Raw genomic sequence first — 12,045 nt, forward strand, 5'->3', positions numbered from 1 at the left:
GCCACCAAGTGGCCAAGCTCCACGATTGTTTTCCCTGTGACCTCAGATTGAGCTCTTACATAATTTTTCTAAGTGTGGCGAAGATATCTCATTCCGTTCAGGAGTTATAGGCATTTTACTAAAAGTGGCCCTGACCCTTTCAAACATTTTGCCATTCCTTTCCGACAATGAGTTGAAAGTTCAACTTATTTTTGATAATTATTGATATTCACTGTCCAGAGGAACTCTCTGCACTGGTTTGGCAAAAAACCTAGGACTAGTTTGCAAAAGTAGGGTTTTCAAAATTTTCGAAAATGTTACCAGGCTCATGATCAAATCTGATGTGCGTTTGTCTGGCGTGAGCCAAGGATTCCAACAACATAAGACATGCGTTATAAGCGATTTCGTACTTTTGATCACTGTAGCGCCCCGTCAGGTTGATTGGGGCGAGCCTAGGTCACGTTGTAGGTGGTGTGAGTACTACCATCCCTCCAAGTTTCAAGTCTCTACGACTTACAGTTTGGTCTGCACGATCAGTTTTATGTGGAGATCGCTGATCCATGGCCATTCTAACAATTACAATAGGGTTTCAGCGCTACGTGCTTGAACCCCTAATAAACTTTAAATATTGTAATGTATACAGTGAAAAATATAGTGAAACATTGGTGATCTCCATGCACTGTTAGTGCATCACTTGTGCATCCACTGGAGTGGTGTGGAGTGCTGTTACATCCTTCCTGCTTTGTACCACAATGCAGCCTCTTCCATTTTTGAAATGAGCAATCACATTGTGCTCATACTGTAAATCAACAGTCTCACTCTGACTGTTTCACCATAATCATCACAGTGAAACAAAAAATATTGTCTCAGACATTCATATTTATGCATTTGACAGATGCTTTTATCCAATGCAACATTGCATTCAAGGTACACATTGTTTCACACAGTTCTTGCTTTCCTTGGGAATCATGCCCATGACCTTGGTGTTGCTGCAGTGCTATACTTTACTGTTTGGGCTACAGAAGGGCTTCATTTGAACTGATACAAGGAGAAAATTTAAAACAATGACACAATTAGACACAATTGAGATTTCTTTTGTGGTTACAAGGACTGTAGTGTAGTGCAATACATTAACTGTTTGATCCACTGACGACGCATACCACAAGTGTACTAAATAAATACTTAGTCTTCATTTGAACTGTATGTTGTACCTATATTTGTATCATTTGATGTTCCATTAAATGTAAATACATAGAATATAAAGAAGAAACAAAGACTTTAATATATAGAGCATTATATATTTAATATATTGTAATTTTGTCTTACATTGAATAATCAATACCATTTCTTGACACATCTTGCCTTATGCCAGTAATCAAGTTTATTTTATAATTGTGGTTTATCCAGCACATGGGAATTATATTATATCAGTTCACTTAACAATCTATTTTTATTTAATCATTCTTTCTTTCTGTCTGTCTTTTTTCTTTCTTTCTTTTCTTTTTTACAAAAATGTTTCATTCACAAAACATACAAATTTTTGACGTTTCATGCAATAAATCAAGGCCTCATTCATATAGAAAGCACAATAATCTTTGCAATGTATAAATGGCTACATTTCCAATCAAATTTCGTTTTAGTGGCTCTCCAGTTCAGAGAATTACTGAATGGGTCTAGAGGAGTTTGGACATGAAATTAAAAGTTCGCCCAAAAATTGTAACTCTTATTAAAGTCATTTATTAACTGTTATTTTGTTTCTAAACCTGCACAACATTATTTCTTTCATGGAACACGAGATATTTAAGGAATGTGCTGGTTGTTTTTTCAATGCATTTACAATAGGGCTTTCAAGCTTCAAAAAGGACCATATGGAGAAAAAGCGTCTTGAAAGTGTCAAAGAAGCTTTCCATGTGAGTCTGTGCTGAAGTCTTTTTGATTTGTTAAAGTCAAGTTAAGTCATCTTTATTTATATAGCACTTTATACAATACATATTGTGTCTAAGCAGCTTTACAGTGTTAAACAGGAAAATAGTGTTCCAATAATACAAACAAAATTCAATTCTGCTGTAAAGCTGCTCTAAAAAGAGCACAATAGTAAACAGTTGAGCTAGAACTGTTCAGAGAAACAGTCCAATTGATTCTCCAATTCTCAATTCAACAAGTTGTTCTTTTGAGTCTGATCTATTCAATGAATAGACTAATCCGGTTCACAAGACTGAATAATGAATTATTAAATAATTCATTCAAAAACTGATCCAGTTCCAGAGTGCTGGAAAGATTATTCATGAATAACAACTTAAATGTTGGTTTCTTCCTCACACAACCCTATTCATTCAGAACAATTCATACAATATGCACATGGCACAAGTTGAAGGGATGATTTTTCATGATATTTTGGAGCTTTTAAATGAATTGTGATAGCATGGGAAAAATATACCAGAACATTCTTCAAAGATTCTTTTCTGTTCCACAGAAGAGACAGATTTAAGCACACGTATGCTTTATTCAGAACAGAGACTGTAACTGGAATGTTTGTAGCTCATGACTATTCATAGGTGCTCTGATTGAGAAGCTTCACTTATGTAAAAATATCATATAGTAATATATAGTCCCCTTAAAGATATATAGGCATTTTTTATAATTAAATGATTTCATAGAAACCCACTTTTAGAAATAATTGAAGACTGTTAAGAGAAAAAAAAAAAAATTGTCATAAATGGTTGTTGCATTGTGTCATGTAGTCTTTTTATCAGTAGTGTATCCATAACTTTTATTAGGTAAGATAGCTTTTAGATATGACTTTTTATCTAAAAGTGGAAAAAAAAATACGTTCACTCTGCATGACTGATTCAAAAGCTCTCAGTTGAGACATTAGACATTATAAAGATGATTCAATTTGGCAGCTTTTATAATAAAAAATACTAAATCCAGTTCCATTTACAGTAATTAAAACAATAAATTCCATACATTAAATATGATTCAAAACTAAATCACGGCCCTTAAAATCTTCCTCAGTTCTAACCAAAGGAAGAATCTATAAAACAAAGCAACAACAAAGGCATGCTACCACTGACGTTTGATTTAGCTAAGATGAGAAGCCATTGCCTCAACCCTAAAAGACCCTCAAATACCCGAGGCACTCAGTGGCCGGCCTATCAACTAAAACCTCACCTTCTAATCGCTTCGACAACAAGGTCACATTTTCTACACTTAAGTTTTTACTGTACACCCTTGCAGGATGGAAGAGACAAATGTGAACAAGAACACAACAACTGCACCACTGTGAGTGTGTTAAAGGGTGTCCCATTTTTCCAGGTTATCTCAAAAGGGTCTCTTGTATCGGCACAACACAGGAAACTCTTATCTGCAATCTATCTGTCATTCAGTTTGGGCGAATCGGCACCCTCCTCGTCTTCGTCTTTGTCATCTTTTGCCCCGATCAGTCGTTGTCGAGCAAAGTCCTCGAAGATGATGTCATCATCACTAGGGACAAACAATTAGAGAAACATTCATCAGTTGTTGTGTTTCCCTGAACACATTTTTGTTGTGCATTACAAGCTGTTATCTTTTTCTTATAGACAAGAAGTTGACAAAGTACAGAAAGATAAGCAGTGAGCAATCATTACTGTTTTTGACATTACATTTTTTTTTTTTTCCTCTTCAAGTAGCTTTGGTAAAAATCAAACAAAAAGATTTTTTCGTAAAGAACCGGAATCACTTTAGTGGAATAGAATCTGAACCAGGATCAGGACCGTTTCTTGCGATTCCTCTCACTCAGTTAGATAAAGTTTCACTACAAATTGAATTTTCAGCATTATTATTCCACTCTTATGTCACATGATCCTTCAGAAATCATTTTAATATGCTGATTCGGTGCCCAAGAAACATTTCTTATCCTTATCAATGCTGAAATCCTTTGTAATACGCTTGCAAAACATTTTCTGAAAGATCATGTGACAAGTAATGAATGAATGAATGAATGAATGAGGCATTTATATAGCGCTTTAATGTGTATTGCAATACACCCAAAGCGCTTTACAATCATGTGAGGGGTCTCTCCTCAACCACCACCAGTGTGCAGCATCCACTTGGATGATGCGACGGCAGCCACAGGACAACGGCGCCAGTGCGCTCACCACACACCAGCTACAGGTGGAGAGAAGAGAGTGTCATAGAGCCAATCAAGTGGATGGGGATTATTGGGAAGCCATGATAGACAAGGGCCAGTGGAGGGAATTTGGCCAGAACACTGGGGTTACACCCCTACTCTTTACGATGAGTGTCATGGGATTTTTTTTAATGACCACAGAGAGTCAGGACCTCGGTTTAACGTCTCATCCGAAAGACGGAGCAAAAAATTCTGCTTTGCATCACATGTATAAATTACACTATACAGAATTAAATCAGAAAACAACTATTTTAAACTCTAATAATATTTTATAATAAAAGCATAAAACATCATAATTCCAAACTTATGATGACAGGTAGTGTACATGAATGACGTGTAACTATGTATAACCACAAGACTCAGAGCAGTTTAGTAGGTTAAAGTCCAATTAAACCATGGAAAAGACTTTCACTTACTTTGTATCAAATTCAATGAGGTTTGTGTCAATAGGGGCATCATTTTCTGGAGCTAAAACAAGAAGGTTGCAAAGAGAATATTGATTGGCACTCTGTAGGTAATGGGCAAAATTTCCCACTTAAAGCCCCTTATACCCCTTTTACAAAGCTGTTGGCATATAGATCTTTTCATTTGACAAAACCGTTATTATTTTTGAATTTCTTTGCTACTAAAATCTCACCCATTGGCAGCTACTCAATCAAACAACCACAAAACATTATTTGTCAGTTTTTAGATTTTGACTGTTCTCCACAGATTTGTACAGATGGAATTCTGTACTGATATGTTAGGAGTTAAAAGGTGTATATTCTTTATATATTTTTATTTGTATTTTTTAAGCATATTTACATATTTAGAATATTATATTATCTTTAAAAACATATTGTATTATACATTTTATTTTCCCTGTGTAAGTTGCAGTAACTGATATCATGGTAAAAATAAACCCTACTTTTAAACTAGTTCACCAGAGAAATGTGAAAGCAGATAAAAAGGCAATCTGTAACATACCATCTCTGTAGATCGATTCCTCCAATGGTTTGGGATGCATTAATGTAAAGGGGAGCTCAACGGCAACATCACTGGAGAGGGAAACACAGAACATGAGAGTAAGGCATCCAAGAGGCATGATAACCAAATAAACTCTGACCATTTAGGATACGCTGCACCCAAACCTCAATCCCACCACTCATGAGGTGCTAACAGAGTGCTGGAACCACTGGCCTTAAAGTATCAGCACAAATGGTCCAGTAATTGATGGCATCTTCTCAAGTGTCTGAGCCTGTCTGTGCTTCCAGCCAAAGGCTTGGCTACTTATAGGAATCTCTAATGAGCACAATTGGCTGGAGTCAGCTGTGTAAGACAGACTCTTCAGTATACGGTCAGTCCTAGTCAATGAAATTCACTATGGAGCAGCCTTAATCCGGTTTCAAGGGGAGGGTGTCAAACAATTGCACACACTATAAAAGAAGAATTTCTGGTAGGAATAAACATAAAGATCACAGTACCTTGATGCAAGATCTCCAAGCAGCCTGAAAAAATAAAACATGATCTTACTGAATTACAATAATAAGCATTCCATATTGATTCAGCAGTGATTTCAGTGTAACCTTGGAATGAGTAAAGGGAGTCAAATCTATCTATCTAGCCTCCAATTTGTCTATCTTTATCCAAAAAAAAAAACTTATTTCATATAAACTACGTCATGCACACCAGAATGAATGTTTCTCATGATCCAAAATATAATTTGTGTCCACATTTTTGGCTGGTATCTGTCTCATTGCATAAACAAATATGTTTAAAATTTCTAACATTACCACACATATAATTAGTCATATTATATGCATTTGAATATGCATTTGAAGGAGTTTCCCTTTCAGACGTAAAATGGGAGGAGAGTATTAAAATGAATCACGCAACGCAATTTACAAATGTTTGCACTCGTCAAATTACTGGTATTTGCGCCATTATTTAACGCCCAAAAAAGCTGGCAGTAATTTGCGCTGCTCTTGGTAGATTGCAGATTTTTGGTCCGTTTTTGCAGTAAATACTTGGGACTGTACTTTTATTTGCCTTTTACGTGTTTTCTATTGTTGGTAGTGGGTAAGTGGGTAGGCTTAGGGTAGGGTAGGGTTAGGTGCTCAAAATATCTGTGAAAGTACAAAAGTAAATAAAATAATTTCTATTTTTACAACTGAAATCAAGCCAAATGAAGCCAAGGGGCCCTGACCAGACATCAGTATGTGACAAGTTGGGAGTGAGAACATGTTGCAAATGCTATTGTAAAGTTTATTCCAGCAGCACACACCACACAGGATGACCAAAATGTGCACTTACCCTCCACGAGACACCACCAGCTTCACTTTCACCTTATAAGAAACAATGATGCCCAGAATTTCCTTATTGGCTCCCTCTCTTAACCTTTTGAGAAACAATGCCATGGAAAGGTGAATTAATAAACCTTACAAGAAACACAATCCACTTTCAAATGAGAGACTGTACTTACAATGTACTTGAGGCTAAATTTGTGTCTTCATGTTTGAGTTTGCCATCCAGAGCCAAGCCGCGTTTCTCTCGGTTATTCGCAAGGAAAGGCGTGAGAGTGTATACTTTACAAAATGTAGAACTGGGGGCCACAAAATCACTAGAACACAACACAAAACAGAGAGCAATTATTCAGATGTCAACTTGTGTTCTCATACGGTAGCTGAGTGTCCAGTTTGCAGAGGACTTACTCTGATTCCTCTGTCGCCACTGGACACTTGTACTGGGCAGTGTTGAAGAGGCAGATATCAGCATATTGACGCACTAGAATAATAGAAATAAGTGTTATTGTTTCTTAACTATACACTAGTGTAAATACAAAGTGTCTTCACTGTGAATAACTGAATGACCTGAAATCTTTATTTTTTTTACTGTCTTGTTTGTGTTGTTTGTGACATGGACGTTGACACTGATTGGTTCACCATGATAGTAAATCTGAAAGACATTAAGCACAAAGAATGTCATGCAAACAACAAGAGTAAATGGCAGTGCAGGGGGAAAAATAAATATCTGTACTATGTACAGTATGTGTTTGTAAAAAAAAAAAAAAAGACAGTATGATCTGATATTGTAATTATATTATATCTACTTTTGGCCTAAATATTTAAGATGCGTGCATTTGAATACAAAATTTCCATCCATTTGAATTATACCATTTTAAAAAAACTTAATGTGATGCATATTTGTCAGTCACACATAAAAGAAACAGGCAAGACTTCTGTTACTGTACTAATGAACTAAATGTTTTGAATACACAACAACCAGGTTTATATATTTCTCATCAATAAATCATACATTTTTTTAGAAAGCTGAATATTGCTGGTTTCACAGCTATTTTAACTCTGTTCATACTGAAACAAAATTAATAGTTTTTACAATGGACAGATTTATGCTGATTCTAACTGATTCTGAAAATATGATTGTTTCAATAAAATAAAGAATTCTATACTTTATGAATATAGTTTTATAATTGTAATAATTTCTTACCTGTTACATTTTCATACTTAATGTTAAAATTATGTAATCCAAATGGATATATATGTATGTGTGTGTGTGTGTGTGTGTGTTGTGTGTGTGTGTGTATACAGCGAGTAAAATAAGTATTGAACACGTCACCGTTTTTCTCAGTAAATATATTTCTAAAGGTGCTGTTGACTTGAAATTTTCACCAGATGTCGGTAACAACCCAAGTAATCCATACATACAAATAAAACAAAACAAACAAGTTCAGAAATTAAGTTGTGTGTAATAAAATGGAATGACACAGGGAAAAAGTATTGAACACATTAAGAAAGGGAGGTGCAAAAAGTCATGGAAAGCCAAAACACCAGTTGAAATCTTATCAGTAATTAGAAAGCAATCCTGCACCTCGTCAGTGGAAATTAATATTAGCTGGTTCAGTCCCAAAATGAAACACAGCCAAGGAAACTCTTGATTTGGTTTCAGAGAAAGAGAATAAAGCTGCTAGAATGGCCAGCCAATCACCTGACTTGAATCCAATAGAAAATAAGAACTAAAGATCAGAGTTCATAGAAGAGGCTCATAGAACCTTCAAGATTTGAAGACTGTTTGTGAGGAAGAATGAGCCAAAATCACACCCGAGCAATGCATGCGACTAGTTTCTCCTACAGGAGGCGTCTTGAAGCTGTCGTTACCAACAAAGGCTTTTTAAATACATTTAAAAATACATTTCAGTAGTTCAATACTTTTTCCCTGTGTCATTCCATTTTATTACACACAACTTAATTTCTGAACTTATTTGTTTTGTTTTATTTGTATGTTTGGATTACTTGGGTTGTTACCGACATCTGGTGAAAATTTCAAGTCAGCAGCACCTTTAGAAATATATTTACTGGGAAAAACGGTGACGTGTTCAATACTTATTTTACCTGCTGTACATATATACTGTAATTTTTTATAAATTTTTCAGTGATTCTGTTTCTATTCTGTTCAGTTAGTGTTCCCAGGTGTTTCTATAAAATATGTACCAATGAACAGGCATTACATTTAATAACACGCCAAAAGTCATTAAGGAGATCCCAGGTCTAAAATTATAACTAAATAAATCTAATTAATTTTCAGATTCATGATTTCTGTGAATGCATTGCAGATTGTAGCATTATACTTCCATGCCAAATGTTTATTATTACCTTTTTTTAAAGCTTCAATAATGTCTGCATGAGTTTCTGAGTTTTCATAAGGTCAACAGAACATATTAAAAAAATATATATTATTATTATTATATACTACTATAAGTAACATTGTGCCTGCAGGATTTCAGTTGTAATACCCTGGTTCCATCACTAGATGTACCCATTGTCATTGGATTAACTTGGGTTACTAATAAGTAACTGTGATGTTGTCTTTTCTCAATTGTCAGACATTTAATCTTATTCAGACCAGCTGAGTAACCAGACAATCCTACCTCTTTGTCAAGTGAGGCCTCCAAATGTAAAGGTTTATCTGACATGAGAAACTGCCTTGTGGTTTCAGCCATTGGCTGTGGGCCCGGCTTCTCTGGAGCATACTGCACTTTTCTGATGACCAGACGCACTGAATTCCTGTAAAATGGCAAGTAATGGGGCATACATATCATAATGTGTGACATTTATTGACTTTTACGAACTCTATCTTGTGAGTGCTTGCCAGGACAGTGTGATGTGTAACTAACGTGAGCGGTTTTCTAGCATGTTGCTTTGGGTTTGTTGTGTGTCCTTATATAAGGATTTGTTTTGTTTTTTTCAGACATTTTATCTTAACTCTGATCATTTAAGAGTAATAGCACATCATTCCTCAACAAAATACCCTGTTTAAGTATCATTTCTATTCATGGCACAAATTGTGTGAGGCTTGTGATTATTAAATCAGTAACAGTGATTGGTTTACAAAACTAATAATAAATAAACTTATAATAAAAAAATCTTGCATTACTGCCTGTTAGACAGACCACTCATTTGAATCTGACAAAAACCCAGACGAAATGAAATTAGTAATCATAATAAGACACTTTCTCAAATGTATTCGATCGAAAAATCATTTTGTCTCGTTTGTCTCCCATATTTTCCAAAAACACATTCCGACAAATGTTTAAAAGAAAGGTTATGTTTTATATGTTGCTTTGTGTCAGTTACTCGGTTGGGTGCCATTGTGAAAGGCTGTACCTTTTGTGGATTTTTTCTTCAACGTTTTCTGCACAGAAAGCTTTCACTTCAAAGTCAACCCCGCAGGCCTTTGCAGATAGGAATAAGAAAATGTTACTCTAGAGTGTGAAACTGAGAATTCTGCAAAGCCCTTTTACTTATCTATCAAAACCAACATCATGAAACATTATTTGAAGGAAAATGTACCTTTCCTGTATCCTCTGGCCCTGGTTGTAACGTGACAGAACAGGGTAAGTTCGGAGGAATCTGTGAGAAAATGTTTGACATTTAATGTTGAGAATGTAATCGTAGCACAAATATAACAAAGGCGCCAAATGTAATCAAAATTGAATTCAATATCACATACTTGGCATCAAGAAAATAAGAAGTGTCACCTCAAATGTGAAGGGGTAAGCATGTTCTCCAAGTTTCTTTATCAGTCGCTCTTGTAGACGTGTCAAGCTCTTTTTCTCTTCAGGCACAGGAGGAAATGCCTGGATGTTGGCCACGAAGAGGTCTTTGCGAAACGTCAAGCCAAGAACGTCCAAGTCCTCCCGTCCATAGCGGAAAGCACACGTCAAGGTCACAAAAACTGAGGAAGAATAAAAACAAACTTCTCAATAACTGTACGGTTAATGGATTTACAGTCAACTTTGTACTTCTTGTTCCTAATGAAAGAAAACCATCAACAAATGGGAAAATTATTGACATACGGTAAGTGTACAGAGCTATATAATTAATGTCGAAAGCGCAGCTCGGATATTAGCCTCGGAGAAAGATGTAATGAGTGAGGTTTGAGTTCATACTGAGATCTCTGATTTATGATGGCTGGTATCTTTCAAATCTGAGCACAGTTTGTAATAAGATCTCTTCTGAAATTTTAGAGAGGGGATGTGAAAATGAGGAGAAAAATATGTGAGGCAGGGAACTTCAGCAAAGGCTCAGTTTGGTTATTACTATACTGTGATGCTTTCAAAAAATTAAAATCTCACCTTTTCTCTCTTTCAAGTACTCTGGATCAATTAAAACCACACCATCTGCAAGAGCAAAAAATACATTATAGCTAAAAAGTCAAACTTATACCTGCTTAGCTGTGAAATGATTGTTATATTATTACTTTAATTTTTAATCCAAGACATCAAACTCTGTTTAAAACATGAAGTGAGCAAATGTGTTTTCTTTGATGAATAATTTAAGTTTGAATAATGTAATAGATGAATAGATTAATAATGTAAGTTTAATCATTTACATTAGTAAATGAGTCATTTTAATCAATTGTATTTGCAAGCAGCTTCATTATATAATTACAAAGTGCACATACATATTTATGACATGTTAATTGCAATGTAATTACAATGTAACATGATCACTACATAAAGTGAAACTATAAGTTAAGATTGTGTATCTTATTGCCTACCAACAGGCTCCACAAGATCCACATGGTCGACGAAATCCCTCTTACCAAGGTACACAGTTAACTAAAAAGACAATCATAAAATGACAGTATTAGCACAACACATAAAACAATTCAAAGATAGAACATTTTGAACTGAGCTGAAATGTCCATTTGTGCCATTGTGCATGTGCACTTTTATAATTATCTGCAAAGTTAATGCTTTTATGAAGTTATGAGCGCTAAATTGTCTTTTTAGTGCATTTTCTATCAAAGCCCATTACTGAGTCGTCCCATTTGAATATATGTTTCTGTAATGATTGTGTTGTGCCGATCCTGTCCCAGATTTGCAGAAGGCTGGGTGCTGAGTCATATGCCCCTCTTTCATATTCGCCCCACGCCCGCTTCCTGCTCAAGGACTGTTGTGGCGCACCGCGCGTCTCCTTGCTAATGATACATATAGACTCGTGGCTATATGCTAACCGCACAACCATTGCGAGCTGGGACCCATCTGTCTGGCTAACCGTGTCGCAAGCATCAAATCAAATTTTGGAACAAGAGGTACTTTGTTGCTCAATATTTGTGGTTATTCAGTCATAAACATTTCATAACAGGCTGTGCTGCACTCTGACAGAAAACCTTTGCAGGATCAGAATCAAAACAACAGACAGTAACACTGCCGTTAGAAATGAAGGAGGCACAAAATAAATGTAATATTACCTTTCCATTCGGACTAGCCTTCTTGAACACCCTGTGGAAACAGAAGAGTTTCATAAGATGATAAAATACACTAAACTTTGCTAAGATGTAGCTATTTAAAGGAGATATAAGTTGGTGGTGTCCTGAGAAATCACACTTGTCTCTGT

At 35.6% G+C, this 12,045-nt stretch overlaps 1 protein-coding gene across 1 annotated transcript in view; it reads right to left on the reverse strand.

Moving 5' to 3' along the window:
- Positions 1-890: 890 nt before the first annotated feature.
- The window catches only part of arrb1 (arrestin, beta 1), a 34,987-nt gene continuing 23,832 nt past the window's right edge, over positions 891-12,045 (reverse strand). The window contains exons 2-16 of the mRNA XM_058799712.1: positions 11,900-11,930; positions 11,204-11,264; positions 10,779-10,823; positions 10,182-10,378; positions 9,994-10,053; positions 9,808-9,875; positions 9,072-9,207; positions 6,997-7,081; positions 6,838-6,910; positions 6,609-6,746; positions 6,440-6,523; positions 5,611-5,634; positions 5,114-5,184; positions 4,564-4,615; positions 891-3,462 (exon numbers count right to left, since the gene is read on the reverse strand). Coding sequence (XP_058655695.1) covers positions 3,351-3,462; positions 4,564-4,615; positions 5,114-5,184; positions 5,611-5,634; positions 6,440-6,523; positions 6,609-6,746; positions 6,838-6,910; positions 6,997-7,081; positions 9,072-9,207; positions 9,808-9,875; positions 9,994-10,053; positions 10,182-10,378; positions 10,779-10,823; positions 11,204-11,264; positions 11,900-11,930 — 1,237 coding nt within the window. The 3' untranslated portion in view covers positions 891-3,350. The remainder of the gene's footprint in view (positions 3,463-4,563; positions 4,616-5,113; positions 5,185-5,610; positions 5,635-6,439; positions 6,524-6,608; positions 6,747-6,837; positions 6,911-6,996; positions 7,082-9,071; positions 9,208-9,807; positions 9,876-9,993; positions 10,054-10,181; positions 10,379-10,778; positions 10,824-11,203; positions 11,265-11,899; positions 11,931-12,045) is intronic.

Source organism: Onychostoma macrolepis, chromosome 15 (assembly GCF_012432095.1).
Source record: "Onychostoma macrolepis isolate SWU-2019 chromosome 15, ASM1243209v1, whole genome shotgun sequence".
NCBI lineage: Eukaryota > Metazoa > Chordata > Actinopteri > Cypriniformes > Cyprinidae > Onychostoma > Onychostoma macrolepis.